A 24,735-nucleotide genomic window follows, 5' to 3' on the forward strand; every position below is an offset into this window, starting at 1 on the left:
TGTATACCTTTATATTACTTGTAGAATACATCCCGTAGGACTAATAAGAGGACGAAACTAGTATGGGCTTTTGAATCCTGTAAAGACCGTTTATTTCTGACTCTTATAACTCGCCCACCCAACCTGTATTGTGCCAAAGGGATATTTTGGTATAGCCGACAGAGGGAAATAAAGAACGATCATTGATTTGCTGGCAAGCATTATGTCCTGGCGATCTATACTTGAAGAATATTAGTTGACGTCTCTATTCGACCCTCGGGAGCGTACATGTAGACACCGATGCCTACTTAGGTAGCTAGATTGCAAAAGCTATCTTCTTTGACCGTCATTATCGGAACTCATATTGGATGTAGAATATGTATACATATGTACATGTATGTACCTACTACATTGTACCGAGGCAACTCATGGATCTAATTTTCGGTGCGAAACCATATTACACGCCTTGGCTGCTGCCTACGGGAGCACTTGCATTGTTTTCCTTTGATGTTAGGCCTGTCTTCTTCTTTCTTCTCTGGTTTATACTTCTCTTGCAATTTACTTGTCCTACACTGGTCTTGATCCTTCAAATTGTTGTGTACATGAATTGACCAATTAAAGTAGGTACCTAGGTAGTATGTAGTGTCGATGACAAGCTTTTAACTAAACACATTAGCCACGTCAGTGCTATTTTTGGGCTTTTTCAATCAAATGCCACACAGCAATGTAATGATTGGTGGATACAGATGTAGTGCTCAAATATTAATTGTGTCGAAAACATGGCCAATGGGATGGTCACGTATAGAGACAACACATCAGATTGCAAATCGGAGGTATCGACACTTGTGACGTTGAAGTTTATTTTGTTCTTTCCTTTGTTTTCTTTTTCTTTCTTTCAAATCCCCCCTCTTCATCCCGTTTCATCAGTCGCAGTGCTAGTCCCTAGCATCGCGAGGCGTCTACGGTTCCCAGTGGAGGCTCTCACCTCCATCATGCACTGACCCACCTCTTACAATCCAAACTGCATTCGAAACCAACTGCAATTCCCCGATCTGACCGAGACTTTCTTTCTCTAATTCCATTCACAATGGGGCTCTCCAACGCAGCTATCATTGTCATTGTCCTTGTCGCCTGTCTCGCAGCAACCGCACTGGGAGCATCGCTCTTTAAACACTACAAACCCGCCGATGGAGAGACCCCGTTCAGTCCGGGCTACGATCAGAAGGTCTACATGGCCGAGGTGCGAGCTCGGGGATTCAACAATCTGAGGCAAATATCCTGGAGTGGAAGAGATCTGGAGTCGCGTTGTATGTTTCGCTGATTTCTTGACCTGACATGTCGCTGACTCTGATTAGATCCAGCGGGGCCGGCCTACCCGGGCTACTATCGGCCCCCCACTTACACCGAAGACACCAACTACACAAAAGACACAGGGAGTTCGTAACTTCCCCTTCTTCTTTTCCCTTCGAAGGTCTCACGAAATGGATGCTGGAACATGTTACACGATGAGCAACTGGCGTTACACGGGGTTACAGCGAGTTATATGGGTTGAAAGTCCTCAGGGAAAAAGCACTGAGGCGTGAATGGGTTCGCCTGGTTTCAGGGGACTACGCACATGCTTCGGGGTATTCTGATTCGGTCGGCCATGGTGGTTTGGACAATTTCTCGTTCGAAATTATGATTTTATGGTATGGGGTGGCCCTGGATCTGCGCGCAACTCATCTTGAAATTATTGCCTTACAGTCAATTTGCTTTATATGTATCTGATATTTGCAGTATTGCTCCAATCAAATACAAAAATTTTCTTTATCTTTACAAAAATGAAGCAATTGTGTGATCTGCAGATAGCTCCCAACCCCGAGCTTCGACCGATGACGTCAAGACAAACCAAAGCTGCGCCGATCCTGCATGTTCCCTCGGATTGATCAAAAGCATACGGAGTAGTAAGATCAATCTCCCGCTCTCAATGAGGGGAATGCCACAGAACCACACATGACAGATCAGGGCGACCTCCCTCCACCAGCGGGTCCGCTGTCTCGCGCCCTGTGGAATTTCGCATCGGTATGGTTCATCGTTCCGCAAGGAACAGGCATAATTGCCGTGATACTCTATCGACTGAAATACCAATTTAACGGGCTAACAACGCTCGCCACAATCGTATGGATCTACACCATCGTCCAGCTTGGTTTATTCCTCATCCTCTATCTCATACGCACATTCCTACACCCAAGACACGTCCTACACCAGCTGCGAAACAACAGCGCCGAAACATCATGTCTCTGCTGCATCTCCATCGCTTCCACCTCCATCCTCGAGATGGCCGTCCTCCAATACGGCGACACAGCCGGGCTGGCCATTTACATCATGTGGTGGGTAAACACCGGCATGGCCATAGTCGCCTGTATGGTGATCCCATTCATCCACCTCAAGATGCAGCAGTCGGGCACACGACACATGCAGGCAGATATGTTGATGCCATTCCTTGCGGCGTTGACCTCTGCCGCGGGCGGCGGGGTTATATGTCGTCTTGCGCGTATCAGCCCCCGTCTCCAGGTCCCCGGCATCATCATCTCCTACCTCGAAGTTGGGGCCGGCCTTGCCCTCGTTGCTGCGTTCGAAACCATTATACTCTATCAATACTTCGGTCGTCCGTCACAGTCACCGGACACGGTGTACCAGGATATGATTATGTGCGGTCCTTGCGGACAGGCTTCGGTTGCGCTCCAGGCTTTGGGCGAGGCTGTTCAAGCCGGGAGCTTTGCGGCGTATGATCGTGGTCAGCTTTTGACTGCAGAGGCAGCTGGTCCCTTTGCTTTTATCAGCCATTTCACTGGTCTTCTTGTCTGGGGGCATGGGGTCTTTTGGTGGTTCTTTGCCATCCTGACTATCTGTTATACTCTGCACACACAACCTGGGGGCTGGAAGCAGTCACGGTTCACCATGGCTGTGTGGTCTGTGGTCTTCCCGTGGGTGCGTATATTGATTTGCTCTGGTTTTCTTGGGAGGTGTTCTAACAGTCGTTCGATTTCTCTAGGGTACTTTTACCAATGCTGCCGTTGAATTTGGGAGGATTATGGATTCTCCTGCCTTCGATGTGTTTTCCACTGCCCTTCTGCTGCTGCTCGTACTTATGTGGGTGGTTATACAGATCTTCACATTGAAGGGCATAGTGACAGGGCGGGTCTTTGGCCTGGATCACGGATGGAGAAAACGATATGATGACCGACGACCTGCGGTTAACAAAGAAGCGTGAAAGATCCCAACGACTTCCGCCGATATCATCAAGTCGGAGGAACTTTTGACCGCTTCTGGGGCTACAGGTGGCCTCTATAGGAGTATTTTGTACTCGGCAAGCTTGAGGGCATTTTCAAACGAAACTGAGTCATGTTTTGCGAGGACATCTACGTTCGAGATGAGATTTCATCATATGGGGTGGCTATGAATGGTCGCTCTGAGAAGTTGAGGCTGTGGATTTGCCCTGCCCAGTCGGGCACACGGGCACGGGTCGGAAAACCCCCGAACATCAAAACGGCTGTCGATCGACAAAACCCTATGTTGTGTGGTCAACGTACGGAGTACGGAGTACGGACTTTGTAGTCCGTATAGAGTATGGAGTACGAAGTGGATAAAGATGGCTTGGAATGTTTAAGAATATTTTTTGGAGTGGGGCCGTCCCATGGCCTCGTGGAAAAGGGATTGTAGATGCCTAGCCTTCAGGGTTTCAAATCACGGCACATATGTATGCGACAGGTTTATACCCCGTACCATGTGTCAAATGTCCCAGGCAACGAGAATATGTGCCTCTTCAGACAAAATCTCAGACCTTACGGAGTAAAACCCCCCGTATTCGTACTAGTTCCCAGATACGCTGGACCCACCCCATCTGGCTCGTGCACGATGATACGAATACGGCTATTTGTAGGGCCACGGCCAAGGCTGACAAGCTATATGTATTTATACAGAGCCCTTTAGCACTTTCTAGCGGTCAGCCTTCTATCTTTTTTTTTCTGTGTTGTATAACCTTCAAATCTGAAGCAATATGGACTTCGCCGTGGACTCCCCGGATACTATTCGAACCTATGATAGCGACACATCAAGCGAAGAACGGTATGTAATAATACTCTTGGAAGAATCGCTTGTATAAATTCTTTTATTCTACTGAGAATAATATCTAATTCATCCTCAGACCATCATCTCAACCCATCAAAACCAGAATCCAGGCCAGCTTCCAAATAGCCCGGCCGCCCCCAAAATCAAGTCAATTACTTCGACTCAGCCCCAAACTACTTCTCCAAATCCAACAACTACAACCAAACCATCGACCAGTGCCAGTATTAGAGATATGGCAGCCACCACTCCGCAAATCAAAATTGACAAGAAGTTTCCCACAACGCCCAAAGCTCGGCACGAGGGATATCTACGCAACCCTCAATGAACCATATATCACCAATAAACAGCCAGATGAACAAGACCATCCCGAAGAGCAAGATCCACACTCAAACGATACCCAAGAAAAGGATACCGTCGCTGCAATGTGCCAGCCAAGCAGCGACATCCCATCATCAATTCACTTCCGCGACACGAAATGCATCTGGCAAGCCAGCGCCAGCTCGGCAGGACCTGAGAAAGGCACTTGTTACAGATTCGTTATTAAAAAAGAAGACAATACGACCGGCACCGAGCAGTGTCGGATGATTATGCAGTGGGAGAAACGGACACTCGCTGCAAATGGAAATGCGGCATCTGGGTCTCCGGATAATGAACAGTTTGTTCTTATGGCGATTGATCGCAAGATTCGTCGGAAGAGTCGCATTGCTACGATGACTCGGGGCGGGATTGAGATTCTTGTGAGGAAGAGTTCGATCTTGGATCATCTTCGGACTTGTTTGGTATTGACGGAGCCGGTTTCTGGGGGCTCGGCGGATTTCGAGACTTGGTTGTACACTCTTGTGTTGACTTTGGGTGTCTCGGTGGCTTCTCAAGAAGGGTGGTTGGGTTGATTGTTAATTACCGGGGGAAGTATACATGTATCTTGAACAGCACTGGTGCTAGTAGTACTTATACTGGATTGGCTGTCTCAGGCCGATTGCAGCCATAAATAGATACACATGAGCTAGAAGTAGTCTTCTTGCCAATGTTATGCAAGCGCAAGCCCCACTTCTCAGTAACTACCAAGTAGTCAACCCCTCTTCCAGCGCTTTGATCTGCAATGCTAGCATACGCGAGTAGTACCTGCTAAGAGCGAGGTTCCCTCCCATAAACCAGAATCCAGGGTGACCACTCCGCCGCCATATAGTCCGCATTTCACCCTCTTTATCAAGACCCCAGATATCACCAACCCTGTCAGCGACCTTGTCACCGAAAATGACACGAGTCTCGGTTCTCATGTTCTGATATCCAGTGGCAAACACGATTTCATCGGCTTCAAGCTCTGAGCCATCCGCGAACCGGAGTCCATGGGGAAGAACTTGGCTGATTTCCTGGCCATGCTTGACCTTGACCTTCCCATCAATAATAAGCTGGCTTCCACCGACGTCAATGTAGTACCCGCCTCCGCGATGGTAGTACTTCATCAAGAGACCGCTGCCCATTGGTCCGTTGTCGACCTTGAAACCAGCCTTTTCCAGCCCTTCGATCGTCTTCGCGTCGTTCTGGTTAGTGAGTTTGGTGACTCTGACTTGTTGCGCTTTGAGCAGGCGCAATGGGACACTCGTCAGATAAAGATCGGCGTCTTCGGTTGGCGGACCGGTCCCATCATAGAGCCCCTTGAAGGCAATACTCAAGGTAGAATCGGATGATACCACGCAGGTAGAGCTTCGCTGCACCATAGTCACGTCGTACCCTTTCTCGACGAAGTCCTGCGCGATATCATTTGCCGAGTTACACGATCCAACGACAATGGCCTTTTTCCCCTTTGACTCGGGATTCGCGCCAGGATGTTCCGAGCTGTGGCACAGGCGATCTCCCTTGAAATCCTCCATTCCTTCGAAGCTGGGCATGTTTTTCTTACCAGAGTGGCCGGTAGCTTGAATAACGTGGCGTGGGTGCAAGGTGCGCGTCTCAGTTCCGTTTTCTGTCTTGCGCTCGAGAACAACCGTCCATTGCTTCTTGTCGTCATCCCAGGATGACGATTTCATCTCGGTCTGCATCCAAACATTGAGCTCTCGGAACTTCACGTAGGTTTCGAAGAAATCCGCCAGTTTGTCCTTTGGTGTGTAGATGGGCCAGTCGGGCGGGAAGGGTAAGTAGGGCATGTGGTCGTACCACACCGGGTCATGGAGAACAAGCTGATGGTATCGCTGACGCCAGTTGTCTCCGATTTTCTCTTCTCGGTCGATGACGAGGGTGTCGACCTCGAGCATCTTGAGACGTGCTGCAGCAGTCAAGCCACCCTGGCCAGCACCTTGATTCGTCATTAGATTTCGTGCTTCTAGAGGGAAACGGATCATCGACACATACCAACTATCAATACTGCTGGATCCTTGTCCTCGAAGTTAATCTCATCAATACGCCGATCTTTCCAGTTCTTCCGACCCTGCTGCTCGCCATGACGAACACCAAACGGCCTCTCCTTGTTCTCTTCGTGGCCCTTTATCTCGACCATGGAAGTGAAGACGGTGAAAATGTACCATTGGCCATCATCTTCTGCCAGTCGCATGATACCATTGCCCTGTCCATTCTCGGTGGTGACCTTGATGTAGAATTCAATTCCAAAAACTTCACCGAAGGCATCAATTGGAGCCTTGTGTGGGGACTTGAAGTCAACTGATCGGTCGATTTCGATTTTACTAGGTGCTATCTCGGTGACAAAGGCGGAGATAGCTTGACTCCCCTCGAGGGTGCGGAAGTCCCACGAATAACACAGATGGTCACGCCAGTAGCAATTCTCGAGAAATAGTGATGCGACTGCTGCCTTGTCTCTGGATGCGAGACCCGTGTTTAGCTGGTTGATTATTTTGTCCGCAATAGCGTTCGGGTCTAATGCAACATCCGACTCAGACGACATGGTCTTGGGGAATTGGCCGAGTTCGATGTTGCAGGAACCCGGCACAACTCGCTCATGCGATGGCGGGATGTTATTGGAAATTGCCATGTTGGTTTGGGGTGATTGGTATGATTGAGGGTGTTGGGGGGAAGGGACACAAACAGAGATGCAATGGGCGATAACCCCTCACCTTTTATTTCGTTAACCGCCCCGCATTTTGAACAACACAGAAGGTTCCAAATACATGCCTAAGGTATATTTACATATGAGGACCTGCAGATCGCGGGGCTATATCTCTGCCCTGGTTTACCCCGACTATGTATGCCATCCCGGGGTCTTAGTCTGCTAATCCCGGCAAATGTTAGCGAGAGATCACACTGTCTGCACTCTGCGGTTTTTTCTATGATACTTCCTCTCTTGTACCATTCAATTAGTACAACTTTCGATACTTCTGTGGTTGATGTGTAGAATTCGGTTGCTTTGATTGGACCAAGGGAACCTCCTTTGGTACGAAACCTCGACTTGAGGTTATTTATCCCAATGTGAGTATTTTAACAGGGTATATCAGCTCTTGGCGTGACATTGATGGCTGTTCTCGGCCTTTTTGGCCTATGGGGGATGCTTGCCTGTTGCGCGTGACCACCTACTGTAGCAGCTAGCCATGTGAGATATATAGAACCCGAGTTCCTTGCCCGACATGGTAATATTACGCGCTGATATGTCCTCTGTGGGCCAATTTACCATTTAAAGCAGCCAAAGAGGCTTCCATCTCCATTAAGTATCAATTATCCAGGAACAGTACTGTAAACATCTGGTATTTTTAGCTGAAGTGATTAGGAGGTTTGTTATTACCAGCTTCGACCCGGGATTAGAATATGTTGCATAATGATGGGCCATACTACATCAACTAGCATCATTGGTCTAGTGGTAGAATTCGTCGTTGCCATCGACGAGGCCCGTGTTCGATTCACGGATGATGCACAAGAATTTCTTTTTTTGTTTTTCGTACTCAGTACCTGTAACCTGCCCCTGTAACTTTCTTTCCTTTCAAAAAATACGGAGACTGGAAGAGGAGAAATTCGGTGAGGGTGTCAGCGCTCCTATCTTAAATTCTCCATTCGGCCGCTCATTCACTTTTTACCCCGGAATTTCTGAAATGAAACAGACGACAGAGATATTCTATTCTTAAAATGAATGCAATGAATGATCAAGAAAGAACGACCCTTCATTCCTTGTGCGGTCGCACGGCTGTCCGAGTCGGCAACAATCTCGTCGTGAAATCGGGCAATATCCGCTCTCACGAAGCCGAAACACTTCGTTTCATTGCGACAAACACGACAAGACAATCCCTGTACCCAAAGTCCATGATATCCATTGGGAAGATGGCGAAGTCGTGGCTATCGTGATGGACTACATGCCTAGCGAGCGGCTCGATGAAGCATAGGATACGTTAGACTTGGATCAGAAGCTCTCAATCGCCTCCGAGCTTCACTCCTACATAAATCAACTTCGCGACTCGAAGGGTGACTATATCGGAGTTATTGACCGTGGTAAAGCTAAAATTGGACAGATTGCATCAATTGAGGGCGGTCCGTTTGATTCCGAGCAGCAGTTCAACGAGTTTATTTTGGGAGATATTGTCGAGTCAGCGCCAGATATACAACGACATTATGCCAAGTTTGCGCTTATAGATGACCATGGGATTGTTTTTACTCACGCCGATTTCTCCCCGCGTGATATCCTTGTCGAAGGAGGCCGGGTCACAGCTATCCTTGACTGGGAATATGCTGGCTGGTATCCGGAACACTGGGAATATATCCAGGCGCTTCGGCAACTGAAGCCGATGACCGACTGGCCAGAATATCTGTCATGTATTCTTCCACCCCGGTTCGAGAGAGAATACATAGGCATGTCCTTCCTAGCTCATCTCTTACGCCATTAGCGGATATAGCTACTATAGGTTTCATGCAGACGTTTAGGATAAGGAATGCCATGCCCATCATACATTGGAACGCACGTAAAGCTGTCCGTTGAGAGGAGCAGCATGCAGAAGAGAGTGTTCTAGGTGCAGAACTGGGCTCATTCCCATTGGAATTCACCAGATTGTCTCAGATTACCGGTAACCCAAAGTACTTTGATGCGGCCCAACGAGTTATGGAATTGTTCGATAAGAAACAGGACACCACCAAACTCCCAGGCCTGTGACCTGTCACCGTGAATGCTAGAGAAGGGCTTTTCGACGACAATGTGTTCACATTGGGCGCTGAAGCAAGCTCTCTGTACAAGTCGCTACCCGGGGCGTATGCTTTGCTAGGAGGAATAGTGCCCATGTATCGCAGGGTGTACGAGAATGCCACGCTCGCAGCCGCGGGCCGCAATCTATTCTGACCAATGAAGCCCGAGGGCAAGGACGTCCTCATTTCTGGCACTGCTAGAGTGGTCACAGCAGATAATGGGAATCAACAAATGCACCCAGAGCCGCAAATACAGTACCGATCTTGTTTTGCGGGGGGTGTGTTCTCACTAGAGCCGCACTACTCAACATCCCTGGCCACCAGGAAATCGCCCATAAGCTGGTTGATGGGTGCATCTGGGTTCATAGGGTCATTCCACTTAGGATTATGCCCGAATCCTTTGAAGTGGTTCCGTGTGCATCGCAGGAAAGCTGCCCGTTGAGCGAGTGGCAGTGGAAGCAGGAGGTCTGGAAAAATGCGAACAGGCTCGAGCCAGAACCGAATCTGAATCTCAACGTCGATACTTTTATTAGAGACCACCGTCTGCCCAAGGGGTTCACCGAAATCCCGGACACTGCTTGTAACTTGCGCCCAGAAGCGATCGAGAGTATCTTCACTCTTTACCGTGTTAGTGGTCGTGAAGATCTACTCGATGCAGCTTGGGATATGCTCCAGGCAATGTAAAGTGCGACGCAGGCGAAGAATGGAAACGCGGCTATTGGCGACGTCACGGATGAGAGTGGTGAGATGACCCTCGAAGACTCGATGGAAGGCATGTGGATGTCGCAGACACTCAAATATTTCTATCTCATGTTCATCTCTCCGGACCTGATCAATTTGTATGAGTTTGTTTTCAATGCCGGAGGACATCCGCTGAAACGTCCAAATGAGTAATGACAAGGGCTGTTCAAGGACCCGCATTCGTTTGTATCACCATCGCTCTTCACATAGTTGACTTTCTTGATGGAGAGGTCGACTGGAATATCCATAATCGCACCGCAGTGGTTCGTCATGTGTGGAACAAGGCGTTATAGTTGGCTAGAGCCACCAATGAGCCTGAACTCCCGATGCCTTCACGTCTCAAACACAATTGATTGAGCCGGGGAATCCCTATCAGCTAGGAAGGCACAGCAGAATATTCTAAACATTCCCACTTATGCCTCAGGCTTTCGGAACGTTGAGATGCACGACGTCGGAGTCGAAGCTGCTAATATTCTTCCAGTTAGATATTTAGCCGGTGCCTTGTCTGAGATAACGGTTGTGGCGTCAGTCCAAACCGTCGGGCTCTTCTTCTGTGCTAGTTTGAATTACTAGGAGCTTGGCGTGGGATTGATACACAATGGCACACAATGACGGATATTGACTCATGAATTCAGAAAGATAAAAATGAATGGGATTGATCTATAAATTATCCATGTAGGCCTTGAGCACACTTTACGCACAAATGCGACATGACCACCATCGAGTCCACAAGGCTGCGACCAGCCAACCAGCTACCACCGACATCAACTCCCCTGTCCATCCTCGATGCAACGGTTGCGCGGTTTTCTCCAACGGGGGCAATTTGGATCTTCGACCAACATCAAGACTTAGATCAGAAGACATTAATCGAGCATTTACGAACTTCCTTCATTGAAACCCTATCAAAATTCCCCCAATGGGCAGGCCAACTCCAATGGGCACCCGTCAAACCCAAAGGAAACCACTCCGAGCGTTTCAATCGTCCATTGATCGTATACGGAACAGACACCGACCCAGGTGTCGAATGGACAGTAATTGAACATGCCTTCCGAGCAGACGAAATCGCCCCCACAGCGGAGGAACGTGCTTCATCAACCACCAGGTCTCAGCCGAGCGCATGGGCAGGCGATGCCTTCAACGAAAGGCTCTTCATATCATCCAGCCCACTAGCACTAGCCAATCTGCGCGATTATGCCGGTCTACCAGGAATGCAAGTCCAAATCAGTCTACTCCAGGAAGGGGGCTACGTCATCGGAGTCAAGATGGCGCACTGTCTAGCAGACGCACAGACGCTAATGGTATTCATGCATCAATGGGCCCATAGTAGCAAAAAGCAATTCGGGAACCAACCGGAAACCCCGCTAATAGGCGAGCCCGTGTTCGATCCTGCGTTACTGGATAGCTGTGCTGCGGGCGATACCGATAGCCCCGAGCCAGACCAAGGCCTCGTGCGCATCGCTCGCAAATTGCCCCTACATCGGTATAGCTGGTGGGATGCTGCCGCCGAGGGTTACCCACCATTTCTTATACCGACCACGGAGAACTCCAAACCCCCGCCCGGAGAACTCGAGCACAGACGAGTCTCGCCCTCGGAACCAGCGCCGTGGGTCTCATGGGATTTCTCTAAGAAAGTCAGATATACACAGTTGCACTTCACAGCCGCAGGGCTAAGCAAACTTCAAGCTGCGGCCCTCGACACAGGGGGTCGACGTGATATCTCTAGACTGGATGCTTTGCTTGCACACCTGTGGGTAGCTATTATGCGAGCACGCGGACAGGCCGACTCTTCAAGACGCGTATATATGGATCTCAGTCTCGGTGCACGAGCGCGTGTTTCGCCCGCTCTTCCTGATACGTTCCTGGGATCCCCGCTGTTCCTGACTCATGTTAGTGGAACGGCTTCTTCGGTATGTCAGGAGATAATAGGCGAGACGGCTAGTCGGATCCGAGAGACGATGAAGGGGTTTACGGCTGATGCTGTGGGTGCGATGTTGCATGATGCTGCGCACGAGGTATCGCCGCAGCGGCTGTGGCAGGCATTTCTGGGGTCCGAGCATACGCTTGTTACGTCTTGGCTGCGACTGCGCTTGTATGATGTTGACTTTGTAGGTGGGAATAAGCCACGGTATGTGCACGCTGTTATGCCGAAGATGGATGGGTGTCTTCAGGTAATGGATAGTGGGGCTCCGGATGGGGGGATGGATGTTGCGCTTTATCTTGATGAGGTTGCTATGGGGCGATTGCTCGATGGTGGCTGCTCTTGGGTTTGAATTATGAATACATTTTTTGAAGTTCATTATAGTGGACTGGATGCGTCTATTGGTTTATATTCATGTAGCCGCAACTACCAAACCCAAAATGAACAGATCCGAAATATATACAGAATAATAATTAGAGATAGATGTGGAGTGCAGCAATACCTAGGCACTCATTGAAAGGGCCCGATGCCGTGATGTCCGTTTCCGACAATCGGCATCCCGACTCCTGCGTCCCATTCTGCCAAGAGACAAGCTCTCAAGAGTTTCGGGAGTACCACCCCAAAGCTTGGTTCTGCCATTCCGTTTTTGTTGAATTGGTGGAATCCAGTATTGTGTGACGATTGCGCCAAGGATCATACAGGCGCTGAAAACAAGGAGAACAATGCCGTGCTTGCGGGTTGATTCGGGACCTGGCCCTGAGCCAAAGTGGTAGAACGTTGAGAAGATCTGGACGAGGATAGAGCCCAGCTTTCCAGCGCCAGCGCTGATGCCGTGACAGCTTGCGCGGTATCGGGTTGGGAAGATCTCGGCGGGTATCATATAAGTTGTTCCATTGGGGCCTGTGGATGGTTCGTTAGAATGACTCGATGCGTTGTGTCCTAGGTTTGACTCACCAAAGTTAAACAAGATTTGACCGACAATATACAATGCCACTACAACAGGAGGGTAGGAATAAAGACAGACGAACATGGTCCCCAGGGCGATGAACAAAGCCGCCAGCCCGAGGAACATGTACTTCTGCAGGGCAACACGATCCAGCTTCTGGGCGAACGCGATGAGCAGTATGCCCCCGACAAAACTTCCGATATTGAGCACAATGAGCCCACGCACAGAGGTATGCATGAACATATCGTAGAGATTGGCATTTGGTGCCTCATCGGTCTTCCAGTTCGGTGCGGGACGAGTGATATTAAGTTCGCCCCACGTCTTTGCTAAAAATTGAGGGCTCGACAATCCAATACCGTAAAAGCCAAAGTCAAGGAGGAGCCAAGCGAGAGAGCAACCAGCCAGATGACGCCAGTTTCCTTCTGTCCAGAAGTACCGTATGATGTCGGTGCGTGCCAAACGCCAGTGAGAGTTGAGGGTGGCAGGAGGTAGGCGGGTAAACTCATCGTCGTCATCAATATCGAAGGTCGAACTGCTAGCAATGGATGAAATCGGGGGTAGTTGGATCGCGCTGCCGGCACTGCATGTAGCGGTCGTTCCCCAGCCCCCAGAATCAATTATACCAGGCGTGTCACTGAAAAGCGTGGTTGCATCAAACTCTGCAGTGATGGGATCGTCCACGATATCGACTAGGTAGCGAGGACTTTCTGGGATGGCGAACCGGAAAAGAGTAGCGACCACGCCGGGCACGACTCCAATGGCGATCACCCAGCGCCACATTATATCAACCGTGCGGGTAAGGTCTTCACCGGGATTGCTATTACTGCGAGCCACCGCGATGACAATCAATGAGACAATGTTACCTGCGATCTGACCGAGTGGCTGCATGAAGAAGACGGTGGCCAGCATGCGGGCCCGGTGCTTGGTAGGGGCAAATCTGACATTTCATGGTCAGTTTCTCCATGATTGAAGATTTCGAGAACCGATCGACCTACTCAGACGTGATCACTGCACTGAGGGGATAATCTGCACCAACTCCAATACCGACACAGATTCTCCACCAAACCAGCCATGCGAAGACGTTCATGCTGCCGTCCACACCTGTCGATGACATGACCACACCCAGGGTGGCTGTAATGAGGAGTACCAATTCCACACCGTACATCTTCTTCCGCCCATTTTTATCGGCTAGAAAACCAAATGCCACTTGCCCTATCAAGGTCCCACCAAGTGTTGCGATATTGATGCCGGTGAGTCGTAATGAGGAAGTGTCGTCTCTCCAGTACACATAGGAGATCATGGGTATGGCCACATTACCGGCAAATAACTATATCGTATTAGCAGTTGCCGTGTATGAGAGTAAGACATTCCGATATATTGTGTCTCACGTGGAATGTGGGGCAACGCACTGTATAACCATCGAGGAAGAACCCAAGACCAGCGACCAGCACGACAATCCATTGAAACTTCTGTCTGTCGATAGTCTCATAGATCTGTCGCATGCGAACAAATCGATCCTATAACAGAGCTGTTAACGACCTTGCATGCATGTCATCATATCAAACTGTGAGGGTTCCATACCTGCTCATGATCGAAGTCCCTGGCACGGTCGGTTTTATACAACCGGTGGTGGAACTTGCCCATGGTGAATACCTTTCTAGAAAGTTGAAGGTTCCAAGGTGAAATGAGCTACATTTCATATAATGTCAGATGTTTAGACTCGACCTGGGACATTTCAAAGTTTTGTAAACCTCGGAAAGGTTACAGATTGATCCCTGCAGACGCTAATGCGGGGCTAAGCGGCGAACCTTTTTGGAACGAGCCAAAGCTTTGGGGTGTTTTCTCCACGTGCGGCGTCTCTGATGCTTGACTTGTCGACAGTCCAACGTGCCGACCCACATGGGCAACCACGAGGGTAAATTGTTCGCTCGATGAGACATCTAGAATCTTGGGATTAATGTTATTTTATTATACTTTCTCGTATACTCGCCTGGGCAGGTGGCAGGATAAAAATGCGGAATTTTATTATAATATTCTAATTACATTCTAATTGATCGGTTAACGTTGAATCACCCAAATTAATTAATCTATTTCACGTGGATGTACTCCGTACTCCGTACAATAATCTATGCTCAACAGTATGTAACGCCCAGGGGTATCTTGGTATTATGTACATGAATACATATCTGGCCCCCAATTTGACCAACTCCAACTCCATTTGAAATATTTATAATGCATCTGTCCCTCGTGGACTATTTCATCCAATCGTCAGGTCGTATGACAACATCTGACAAAATGCTGTGCAGTCTGCAGAGAGAGGAATCAGCCAATCATCCAGAGAAACTTAAATGCGCACTGACCATCATCGTCAAGAAACTGAACCGTAAGATTTCTCATTTGGGACAGAATCTCGAAGTTCGGATTCAACTCAAGTAGGGCTGGCCGGCCGGCCTTCTTCGGGGGTTTAATTGAGGCGATGCAGTTTACTAGGGCGGTTAGCAACGTCACTGTGACAGAGGTGGATGCGGGTGAAACTCACGGGGTATGGAAACGTATCGTTTGAGCTCTCTCCGTTGCGAGTTAGCAAAGAACAGCATTACCCGTTTCCCGTTATGCCCGCGGAGGATGCGAAGATTTTGGCTGATGCACTCTTCACCCCGGCCTTTGGACTTGGCCTCAGCCATCCCGCCGATAAATATCAACTTGGAGCCGAGTAGCAGTTCTTGAAATCGTACACAATCTGCGAGTGTAAGCAAATGTGAAACGTTTTCACTCCGAGGTTTATCGGTCGCGTACCATCCCAGTGATCAAATTTATATGATAGCTGCGTCATAAATACTGTGCTTCCCGTCTGGACAGTTTGCTGGTCCATAAAGGACACACGAAGAGGGTAATCGTCGCCTGTTTTTGGATGTTCTAGGTGGGGGACCGGTAGTTTCGTATTTGAGACTATACAAGAATTTGAATGGTCAGCCATATTAGGTATGTATCCTTCGGAGATATAGACAACTCACAGCCGTGAATGAAAGGTGTTTGCTGGCCTAGTCCTCCCCCGAGCTCGAGACATCTTAATGCGCCCGTTGAGTCCTTGCAAATATCAATAAATGTGTATTTCAGCTTGAAGAGCTGGCCGCTTTTGACAAAGGAACTACCAACAAGTCAGCGCATTCCTCAAGGGACTCCTTTCTTAGCACAAACATTTGCACGGCAGGTGTCAACTCGAGCCGCACGACATCATCGTAGAACTGCCAGGATTGTTTCCTCGAGCTAGACCCTGGTGATGTCGTAGGGCTCGGGAAGAGGATGCCCGTCGACGCAGACGACACGGTGGAGGAAGACGTGGTGCTTTGGCGTCTATCTACCCACTCCTGGAAATCTCGAGGAGAGAAAGAACTCATTCTCTCGAGAGGTGGTTATATTATGGTGGGATAGGTATTGTAGTGAGGGCACGACGATCGGGCGGATCCCGTCAGAAAAAGATCGGCCAGGGACAAAAGTGGCATGTTTGACCATAGAATTGTATCGGGAAGAAAAGTAAATATACTCCCAGGCTTGACCCTATGATATTAAGAAACAGAAAATACAATGTGATGAGCGTACCTAGGTAACCTTGGAACATATTGATGTGGAGAGGGGGGTTGTGGAACGTGCCAAAATGGCTGGCTATCAGATCACGACAGGTTCCACCCCATCGTTCTTTTTCCCATGTGGCTATGTGAGATTCATTGGTTCAGCTTGATATTAGATGATATCGTATTACGGAGTAGATTATCCGACCTCACACGGAGTACCAAGGCACATTTCCCTTACATTTTTCCAAGGGAGCTTCTTATCCGTGACTACCTCAAACATACATACCCCCTGCCCTAAATCTCTCCGAGGTAATTCCGATTCCTTATAAGGATCCATGGAATCTAACCCCCCAAAAAACCTTGAGAACTAACTTAATCTAGAATTGCCCTTACTTCTGGAACGTATCTGGAAGTTACCCGGGAATTCATCCATGGAAGTTCATGTCGATCACCACCTTGTGGTTATACTTCAGATGCAGCTCCCCGATGCGGGTCGCATATCTCGGCTTTATAGTAAAGCCAAGATGCCAATTAATGCCGAGCTTTGCGAAGTATAATTGATGCTGGGCATCCAGCAATACTGACATATCTCACACAGAGATCGGTACTAAGACACGTAATAGCTCTTTCGCTGAAGTCATTGCTCGGAACCAGACTTGAAAATTTCCCCTTCCAGCCAGCCGACCCAGTGACATCGACCCAGTGACATGGACCCAGTGACATACCGTGCCTGAATCAACTACCGGCTGAACGGTTTTGTGGCTCAATCACCGAGTGAACTATATTCGGAACCTCGTTAGCCGCATTTGTACAGATAAAAGGTCTGAGTGGAATTACGGAATATTCCGCACTAGATCTAGATTTAGTATTTCATATGATATGTTCATGCAATTGGTGCTTATTGCAGAGAGCGTGACAAGGCAAACTTCCAATGACACAAGCGATGTGAGGCATTGACCGGTGCAAAAGTCATCCACGTGATTGTCATAGCCCACTACCTAACTAGGTAGGTAGGCCCGGGGTATACCTAAGTAGGCTTAGATGATATTAACCCAAGATACACACTGCTAGGAAATTTTTTGGCATTGCACCTAGACTACCATTGGTATCAGTATTATACCGACAGTTTCCTTGGCCTAGATTCGCCGCTTTTGTACATCTTGATCAAAGCTTGAACAGCCACACCATGGACTCTACCCGTTCCCACAGGAAGAAGAGTCTCAATCTCTCAGATTGTCTGCCTGAAGAAGAAGGAAAATCTGACATGCAGGACCGACCTCGTACTGGGACTATTGCTCGGCGTCGACCATTTGCGGAATATACATATATATAGAAATGAGCCCGGGGGCACGAGATATAGTTAAACCAGCCTATACGAAAATGAAGTGAATCAAATGGGATGTGAGATGGCTATGTTTGCCAGCGTATACCTAGGTATTAATAGCACTGCCTTTTTGATCTCAGGTCTCGGTCCACCCAGATCTGAGAAAACCTTGGAACGCAGGTGAGATGACAAGACGTCATATTCCTCTTAACAGTACTGAGAAGCATTTGGTCGATTTGTGCCTTAGTGAGGTCAAATTGCCAGCATAGCCAGGTTAAATTGCTTTCATACATAGGTACTACTATGCCCAGGTGGTTATCTATGGTTATCTAAGATTCATCCCATTTCTCTCTCAGCTGTACTCGAATTGTGCCCTTGCCTGTTATTGCTATGCCTCATGTATTTCGGCCACTTTCGTCCATCGAAGCTCTTTGGCTACCTACCTAGGTGCATATGTAGGTACTTAGGTAATTTGATTTGAGCGACTTCATACCTTTAATTTTGCTGTCCAGGTGAAAGGTCAATATACACAAGGCTACGATGTCTCTGCCTACATATAAAAGCGACCTCAACAGCATGCACCAACTCTAGCTCGTCGTCTAGCCGACACCACGTTCACCAAGCCTGTAATCTGAGACATTGCGTACATATAAAAGCGACCTCAACAGTATGAACAAACTCACCCTCGTCGACACCCCGACACACACCACATCCACCAGGCTTGTAACCTGACCAGATATCTATCTACGCATCGCAAAGCATTTATTTCAATCGTTCGACTTATCCTTTACAGCACCTTTACATCTGCTCAGCGTTCAATCTACGTCCATCAACGCTGTTACCTTTTACCTCTATTCCTCATACATGAGACGAAATCGCTTAAAGTGAGCACGATATCAAGACCAATTCACGCACAAATACAGTCACCAAGGTCAAAATGTTCGTCGATGCAGAGTATGTCAAGCCTGCATTTGCGGGTGAACCCGTTTACTTCCGCATGAATCCAGTCGCTCCAGCTCCAGCTCAGTTTGGTCCTGAGTACTTCGGACCTCCAGCCGTTGGTCCTAGCCCTGTTCCTTACGGCCCTTACAGACCGCCGCCTGTTTACCCTGCTTTGTTAAATCCTGCTCCACCTGGTCCTCCCCCGTATGCCCAACCAATGATGGGTACTTCGTTTCCTCACTCTCAGTTCATTGCCCCGCCTCCTGTGAACCCTGCTTTCAACCGTCCGAATTTCCGCATGGCAGCCTCCTACCCCGGCGAACCTGTTCAGATCCCCGAGAACAAACCCCACGAGTGTCTTGTTGCTCATCGCAAATTCATGAACTGGATTCATACCGTCTACTATTCATCGAAGTCACCCGAGGCATTTGTGCAAGCCTGGAAACGAGCCCTGAAAGAGATGAAACAAGCGTTTGGGCCCCCTCACCTTCCCACAGTCTTCGTCCTCAATCAGTTCCTTGCAGCGGTCAGTGCGAACCCTGACACCATCCCATGGGTCGAGTCGCTACATTTCGAGAGAGGTTCGCTACCGGCATCGATCCTAGATGAAGCCTATGCCGATTTCCTGGAGTTCGAGGCGTGTCGACTAGGAAAGCAGCAGCCAGTCCCGGCCAACCCCCATACTGCTGCCCCTGACGCCAACCAAACTGAAAGCCTCTCCAAGCAGTACTGCCCCTACCATCAACGCTACACAAAGCACCCGGTTGAGGAATGCTTTCGAAACCCGCAGAACACGAAGCACAAGAGGAAATCGAGGAGAAAGCAGGCGAAGCGGGCAGCAGCTCTCGAGGCCAAGAAAGAGACTCAGCTATGATTGACATGTTCAATTTTCGGTACCGAAGACTCCGGAGCTCTTTAGACAAATTCACCTTCAGAGACTTTGAATATTCAGGTGAGTCTTAATATCTGTTTCTTGTCGTGAGGGGGCTAAAGATCCTGTTCTATTCAGTGCAATTTGTGTTTGTTCTTTCATTCTTCGCATTCACTATTGACATTCTCTTGGCAAGATGTTATCTCCTTGCCCTACATATGTTTTGTTTTGAAAATTTTCAATGTTCACACTCTGTGCGTGCATGATGGACCAGGACAGGTATGGCTCACGCAGCCAGGCTAGTCCCAACATCTGCTTCTTGCACCTTTCCCTTTGTGTTTTCTGTGTTTTCTGTTTCTTCTGTTCTTTTTGTTCTTTTTGTTCTTTCTCTTTTCTGTGTCTTTCCTCACTTTCTGTCTTTTCTTGTTCTTTTCTTTCTTTTCTGTCTTTTCTGTTCTTTCTGTCTTTGATTTATGAGAATGTTACCCCGTTGCTTGCTTTCTATTGCGCCAGAAGTAGACGACATTAAATGATAGTGAGGCAACAATGACCTAGGAACCCCAATAAAATCCCTAAGGCACAAAGTAAACAGGGACAGGCAAGCTTGGAATATACCAGTTATATATTGATACGACTTTAGCGCGTCCGCCTGCAATGTTCCTCACTATTTTCCTAATATATATTCCGTACTTTACTATATCTACTCTATCAGCTTTCCTTCACTTACTGTCTTTTATCTAATATCTACTTCACTCACTTTCCTCTCACATATCTTCTCACTCACCATCTTTCTTCCATCACCCTCCACTCGTTAACAACCTTCAATCATTCCACATTCTATCGTGGAAACCCAATCCTGGGGACACCTCGTCATTGTTTATTTTATAGGAAACTGAACCAGATAATGTCAAAATTCTGCAGGCAGTTCCTGACTTATTAATTTAGACTATGAACCTGTCCCCTTCCGAAACAACTTCCCAAGATATGGAGCCCTACCCCGAACCAGCCTCTCCTGATCATATCGGCTACAGAGAGTATATGGAATGGAGCAACGTCGTGTACCACATCTCGGACTCGCCCTACATATTTCTTAGGAGATGGTGCCGTGCTCTGACGGCGATGCGCGTGGCACTCGGATTCCCTCATCTTCCTGCGGTTCTCATCTTCACACAGTTTATCGCAGCTGTCACCGCAAACCCAGAAACCCATCAATGGATCGAATCGATTCTCCGTACAATAAACAATGCCGTGGAAGAAACGGTGATGGACCGGACATACAGGAGCTTCCTCTTGTTTGAATTCCGTCGTCTCGGATGCCCTCAGTGGTAACAATGATGACTTAAGAAGGAAAATGAGGAGGAGAATGAGAAAGGATGAGAAATGTCCAGGTTTGCCTAAAAGAAAGGCCCAGAATGGAAACAAGGACGGGGGACGATTCTCTTTCTTCTCTAGAAGAACTCTAGGAGAGCAACTGAAGTGTCTTTTCTTATTTCCTATCGTACTTTGATGACCCAATACACACGCAACCTCCAGGAACGAGGCAAGGGTTTATTTATGCATTTCAACTGAATCACATGATGTCGGATATTAACTTGCTATTTATTACCGCCATGTCTCATTTTATCATTTTGTAGTAGCGCTTGCCAGTTCATTGGGATTTGTTCTGCTCAGCCTTTGATTGTAGCCGAACAAGCCGGGCTGGCCTCATTTCTCGCGCTAGAGATCATTCTATTCTGGGTGGTGTAGAGCAACCTCAGTTAACTAATGCATTTTACCTATGTTGTAGTGATCTCCCTGAGTCACTGCTCCAGCTCGAGGGCTGAGGTCATATGTGAGACAGCCGGAATACCATATGTACCCTTAAAGCCTCACCAATAACAGCAGGGACAGATTTGAAACCACACCTGAATTCATGACTGACTTAAAGTGAGACCCTAGTCAGGTTACTTATTCCGATATTGATGCAAGGGGTTTCCCGATTTACCTTAGCGTCAGGCGGCTGTCCGTGGCTTCCTTGAACTGTATCTGAAACCTGCAGAGACTCGACCAATCACCATCTTCGACACTTTTAGAACCCCAAGGGTCGCTCTGCTAGGGCTGACCCTTCCTCCAGATTTTGAGCATATAACCTTGGAAATACCCCAGAATAATCGCATATTGTAAATCTCATACCATCTTTTCATCTTACCACCACATTCCCACTCTATAACTCTTTGTCCTCCCTCTTCCCAGTCAAAATGAAGTCCTTCTTCTTCATGGTTTTCTTCGTCGCCGCGGCCATTGCCCAGAGAGCCACAATCGGACTCCCCGCTGAGAATCAGAAAATCAATTCCGGCGAGGAAGTCGTCATTCAAGTGCAGCGTCCCGTAAGTTCTAACGTCCAAGATGCATAGCCTTTCCTATTAGTTATCGAAACCCCTTATACTAATCTATCATTTAGAACTCTCTGAGTTCGTCCAAGGAGATGGGCGTAGCAATCGGCCTCTCCTCATGTGAATCCGCACCTTGCAGAGACGCAGATGAAGTTCTCGGAACAATTCTATACAACGGGCCTTTCAAGCCAGAGTACCACGAGTCCAGCCTGCCCCCGTATGAGAACTTCACGGTCACCGTGCCAGCCTCGGCTACCCTTGGCAAAAGCCAGATTAATATCGCCCATGCGGCTCTGATTGGTGTAAGTAGATCTATTACATTTGTTGGAATCTAAGTATGCTGACTATTCAATTGCAGGCTGGTCCTTCTGCATTCTTGGAGTCTCTCAACCAGACTGTCTACGTTGTCTAGATTGATGCCAGGTCTAGAGTCTGAGGTTGGCGCTGTGCTAGCTTCGTACATTTGCTTTTTCATTCTTGTTGTAAATCGCTTTTGTTGTCAATCTTTTGTCGGGAATCTGTGAATATGCCTTGAGTTGTGTATTTCAATATTGCGCCAGTCTAGCAAATATATTCTAGTTTTCTATAGTTGCTTTCAGCAATACATTTATGTTAAATATGGAGCGCTCTTGTCAGTCCTGGAGGTATGGGAGAGTAGAAACGGCAGACGTCTTCGAAAATGGCGTTGCCCAGGGATTTCGAGGGTTTCTTTGTTTTGGACAAACCATTTTTTCAGTAGTCTCTCTTATTGAACTCTTCATTCGGACATAGCCTCTAATCAATAATCAACTGTGATTGGTTTATTTCTTTCGAGTCTTATTGACATCTTTATCGGGCCATCTATATCGTTCACCTGTTCATCTACTCTTTGTCCCGAGTCCGACGTGAATAAGACTAGCCTCAATAAGCATCATGTGCAGCTGGATTTCTCCCCTGGAAAATATATCTTTCTCTTCTCTTCGACCCCACCGAAGATCTACACGTTGAAACTCGTGAATCCTGTCATGATGGACAGAGTCTTCTCTCGTGACTACGACCCCGTTGCGAAATCGGATGCCGATGGTGACAGCGATGCCACTATCACAAGCAGACCATCCCGGCGGGGTTTCCAGCAATTTCTGAAACGAAACCTCGCAGCAATCACCATCACCGGCTTGCTCATGATCTTGCTACTCCTGGCGATCGCCGTAATCACAGCCATCGCCGTGGAACCCTTCCACAAAGTCCTTGTCGTAAATGGACCATCATCTGACTCACTCACATACCCCGAAACACTCGAAGGCAAACGACAGTGTCTGCCACCAGCTCCACGAGTAAGATACTCGTGCGGCAACTCAACCAAGGAAGCCGAAGCTCTCGGCTGCTCCTACGATCCTCTTGCCGGCTGCTGGCTGCACAAAGAATGTCCGCATGACTTTACAGACGAGTTTGCGCATTTCAACAACGGAAAGCCGTTTGTCTATTTCTATGATGAGGCCGCCACACAGCAGATGAAGGACTATACTGAACTCGGCAATAACCCGGATTTCTATTGGACTGCTGTCCGTGAGCATTTGGTTCATTGTCTGTATCTCCTTCGACGAGGTCATGATGTCCACATGCGTGGTGCTCGTCTGGATAATATGCTTGCGGATCTGGAGCATGTTGATCACTGTACTAACATGCTGGCTAATTGGTTGCGGAGGCCGGATCCTGCGTTAGAAGAGATAGGCACGCAGGGGCAGACTCATTGCTTTATGTCTTGTGCTTGATTCCTGGGTATATAGTCACGGTTCCTGGAATTGAGCAGGGATACAGAACCAGTAACCCTGTCCCTTAGACAGGTGTTGTTGGACCTTCCTTGGGTTGTTTTATTTGGAATCCAGAATCACAGTGGCTTTCCGATATTGTCTACTACCCTTTTATTTTGGTTATAAATTATCTTAATCTAACAATACGGTTTAAACTGTAGCTTTGTCAAAAAGACGGACATCGTCATAGTTTATCTATATCGAACCATCTAATCTCCGACCCGAACTACTATGTCCGCAACCCCGAAAACATAAACTCCCACAAGGCTCTTTTTAAACAATTATCCTCGGTATCTCCTAGGAGGTACATATTCATTCAAAATGCCCCCCAAACGAGTCGCGATAGTCACCAGCAGCACGCGCAGCCCGCGCCTCAACCCCACGATAACGCAGTACGTCTATGACGTCCTCACCTCAGACCCGATGATCCCAACAAACCACAACGAAACAACCGACACAGACCCGCGCCACATAACCCTTGAAATCCTCGATCTAGCAAATCAATCCCTACCCCTCTACGACGAATCCGTCATCCCCGCCAGCCTACCAGCCGCAGACCCAACCCCGCACTACAGCAAAGCACACACGCGCGCATGGTCCGCCGTAGTGCGGCAGTACGATGCCTTTATCTTTGTCACGCCGCAGTATAACTGGAGTATCCCGGCGAGTTTGAAGAACGCCCTTGATTATCTGTTCTTTGAGTGGAAGGGGAAGCCGGCGGGGATTGTTTCGTATGGAGGGCGGGGTGGTGGGAAGGCGGCGGATCATCTGCGTGGTGTTTTAACCGGGTTGCGGATGAGGGTTGTTGGGACGGCGCCTGGTTTGTCTGTTAAGTTTACTGGATTGCCTGTTGGGGTGTTGTCGGAGGAAGAGATGGTGCGGTTGGATGAGAGGGATCTTGTTGGGTGGAGGGAGGCTGGGGTTGAGGGGATGATGCGGAATTTGGGGATGGAATTGGTTTGTGAATTGGATAAGGTGTGATCTGCTTCTTGGTGTTCTATAGAGAATAATGTGAAGATACTGAATGGAAAGATGGTATGTATTAATAGTCACGCTAATGT

General features: G+C 48.3%; 14 protein-coding genes across 14 annotated transcripts; 11 read left to right on the forward strand and 3 right to left on the reverse strand.

The window, feature by feature from the left end:
* Positions 1-1,066: 1,066 nt before the first annotated feature.
* On the forward strand, positions 1,067-1,423 carry N7525_000621 (uncharacterized protein; the record flags this gene model as incomplete). Its single annotated transcript, XM_002562164.2, has 2 exons — positions 1,067-1,286; positions 1,335-1,423. 2 exons carry the CDS (start codon positions 1,067-1,069, stop codon positions 1,421-1,423), a joined length of 309 nt encoding a protein of 102 aa, XP_002562210.2.
* A 548-nt stretch (positions 1,424-1,971) lies between these two features.
* On the forward strand, positions 1,972-3,232 carry N7525_000622 (putative malic acid transport protein; the record flags this gene model as incomplete). The annotated part of the gene is made up of 2 exons (XM_002562163.1): positions 1,972-2,949; positions 3,014-3,232. 2 exons carry the CDS (start codon positions 1,972-1,974, stop codon positions 3,230-3,232), a joined length of 1,197 nt encoding a protein of 398 aa, XP_002562209.1.
* A 786-nt stretch (positions 3,233-4,018) lies between these two features.
* On the forward strand, positions 4,019-4,979 carry N7525_000623 (uncharacterized protein; the record flags this gene model as incomplete). Its single annotated transcript, XM_002562162.1, has 2 exons — positions 4,019-4,086; positions 4,166-4,979. The coding sequence occupies 2 exons, from the start codon at positions 4,019-4,021 to the stop codon at positions 4,977-4,979; spliced, it is 882 nt and encodes a 293-aa protein (XP_002562208.1).
* Positions 4,980-5,147: 168 nt separating this feature from the next.
* N7525_000624 (flavin-containing monooxygenase) lies at positions 5,148-7,072 on the reverse strand (the record flags this gene model as incomplete). The annotated part of the gene is made up of 2 exons (XM_002562161.1): positions 5,148-6,382; positions 6,439-7,072. The coding sequence occupies 2 exons, from the start codon at positions 7,070-7,072 to the stop codon at positions 5,148-5,150; spliced, it is 1,869 nt and encodes a 622-aa protein (XP_002562207.1).
* A 1,884-nt stretch (positions 7,073-8,956) lies between these two features.
* N7525_000625 (class I alpha-mannosidase) lies at positions 8,957-9,352 on the forward strand (the record flags this gene model as incomplete). The annotated part of the gene is given in 3 exon segments (XM_061211634.1): positions 8,957-8,989; positions 9,002-9,165; positions 9,190-9,352. The coding sequence occupies 3 exon segments, from the start codon at positions 8,957-8,959 to the stop codon at positions 9,350-9,352; spliced, it is 360 nt and encodes a 119-aa protein (XP_061070860.1).
* A 233-nt stretch (positions 9,353-9,585) lies between these two features.
* N7525_000626 (Glycoside hydrolase family 47) lies at positions 9,586-10,092 on the forward strand (the record flags this gene model as incomplete). The annotated part of the gene is made up of 2 exons (XM_061211635.1): positions 9,586-9,825; positions 9,895-10,092. The coding sequence occupies 2 exons, from the start codon at positions 9,586-9,588 to the stop codon at positions 10,090-10,092; spliced, it is 438 nt and encodes a 145-aa protein (XP_061070861.1).
* Positions 10,093-10,649: 557 nt separating this feature from the next.
* N7525_000627 (transferase family protein) lies at positions 10,650-12,209 on the forward strand (the record flags this gene model as incomplete). Its single annotated transcript, XM_002562160.2, has 1 exon — positions 10,650-12,209. The coding sequence occupies one exon, from the start codon at positions 10,650-10,652 to the stop codon at positions 12,207-12,209; it is 1,560 nt and encodes a 519-aa protein (XP_002562206.2).
* Positions 12,210-12,359: 150 nt separating this feature from the next.
* On the reverse strand, positions 12,360-14,447 carry N7525_000628 (phosphate transporter; the record flags this gene model as incomplete). Its single annotated transcript, XM_061211636.1, has 4 exons — positions 12,360-13,740; positions 13,799-14,130; positions 14,213-14,320; positions 14,385-14,447. 4 exons carry the CDS (start codon positions 14,445-14,447, stop codon positions 12,360-12,362), a joined length of 1,884 nt encoding a protein of 627 aa, XP_061070862.1.
* Positions 14,448-15,060: 613 nt separating this feature from the next.
* Positions 15,061-16,201, reverse strand: N7525_000629 (uncharacterized protein; the record flags this gene model as incomplete). Its single annotated transcript, XM_002562158.2, has 6 exons — positions 15,061-15,110; positions 15,164-15,289; positions 15,343-15,543; positions 15,600-15,752; positions 15,818-15,951; positions 16,002-16,201. The coding sequence occupies 6 exons, from the start codon at positions 16,199-16,201 to the stop codon at positions 15,061-15,063; spliced, it is 864 nt and encodes a 287-aa protein (XP_002562204.2).
* Positions 16,202-18,636: 2,435 nt separating this feature from the next.
* Positions 18,637-19,515, forward strand: N7525_000630 (uncharacterized protein; the record flags this gene model as incomplete). The annotated part of the gene is made up of 1 exon (XM_002562157.2): positions 18,637-19,515. The coding sequence occupies one exon, from the start codon at positions 18,637-18,639 to the stop codon at positions 19,513-19,515; it is 879 nt and encodes a 292-aa protein (XP_002562203.2).
* Positions 19,516-20,460: 945 nt separating this feature from the next.
* On the forward strand, positions 20,461-20,841 carry N7525_000631 (uncharacterized protein; the record flags this gene model as incomplete). Its single annotated transcript, XM_061211637.1, has 1 exon — positions 20,461-20,841. One exon carries the CDS (start codon positions 20,461-20,463, stop codon positions 20,839-20,841), a length of 381 nt encoding a protein of 126 aa, XP_061070863.1.
* Positions 20,842-21,749: 908 nt separating this feature from the next.
* N7525_000632 (uncharacterized protein) lies at positions 21,750-22,296 on the forward strand (the record flags this gene model as incomplete). Its single annotated transcript, XM_002562156.1, has 3 exons — positions 21,750-21,878; positions 21,953-22,186; positions 22,243-22,296. The coding sequence occupies 3 exons, from the start codon at positions 21,750-21,752 to the stop codon at positions 22,294-22,296; spliced, it is 417 nt and encodes a 138-aa protein (XP_002562202.1).
* A 595-nt stretch (positions 22,297-22,891) lies between these two features.
* N7525_000633 (uncharacterized protein) lies at positions 22,892-23,635 on the forward strand (the record flags this gene model as incomplete). The annotated part of the gene is made up of 1 exon (XM_002562155.2): positions 22,892-23,635. The coding sequence occupies one exon, from the start codon at positions 22,892-22,894 to the stop codon at positions 23,633-23,635; it is 744 nt and encodes a 247-aa protein (XP_002562201.2).
* Positions 23,636-23,995: 360 nt separating this feature from the next.
* On the forward strand, positions 23,996-24,655 carry N7525_000634 (flavin-dependent quinone reductase; the record flags this gene model as incomplete). Its single annotated transcript, XM_002562154.1, has 1 exon — positions 23,996-24,655. The coding sequence occupies one exon, from the start codon at positions 23,996-23,998 to the stop codon at positions 24,653-24,655; it is 660 nt and encodes a 219-aa protein (XP_002562200.1).
* Between the last annotated feature and the right edge of the window lie 80 nt (positions 24,656-24,735).

The sequence above is a fragment of the Penicillium rubens genome, assembly GCF_028828025.1.
Source record: "Penicillium rubens strain IBT 27055 chromosome Unknown utg000001l_segment0_segment0, whole genome shotgun sequence".
Taxonomy (NCBI): Eukaryota; Fungi; Ascomycota; class Eurotiomycetes; order Eurotiales; family Aspergillaceae; genus Penicillium; species Penicillium rubens.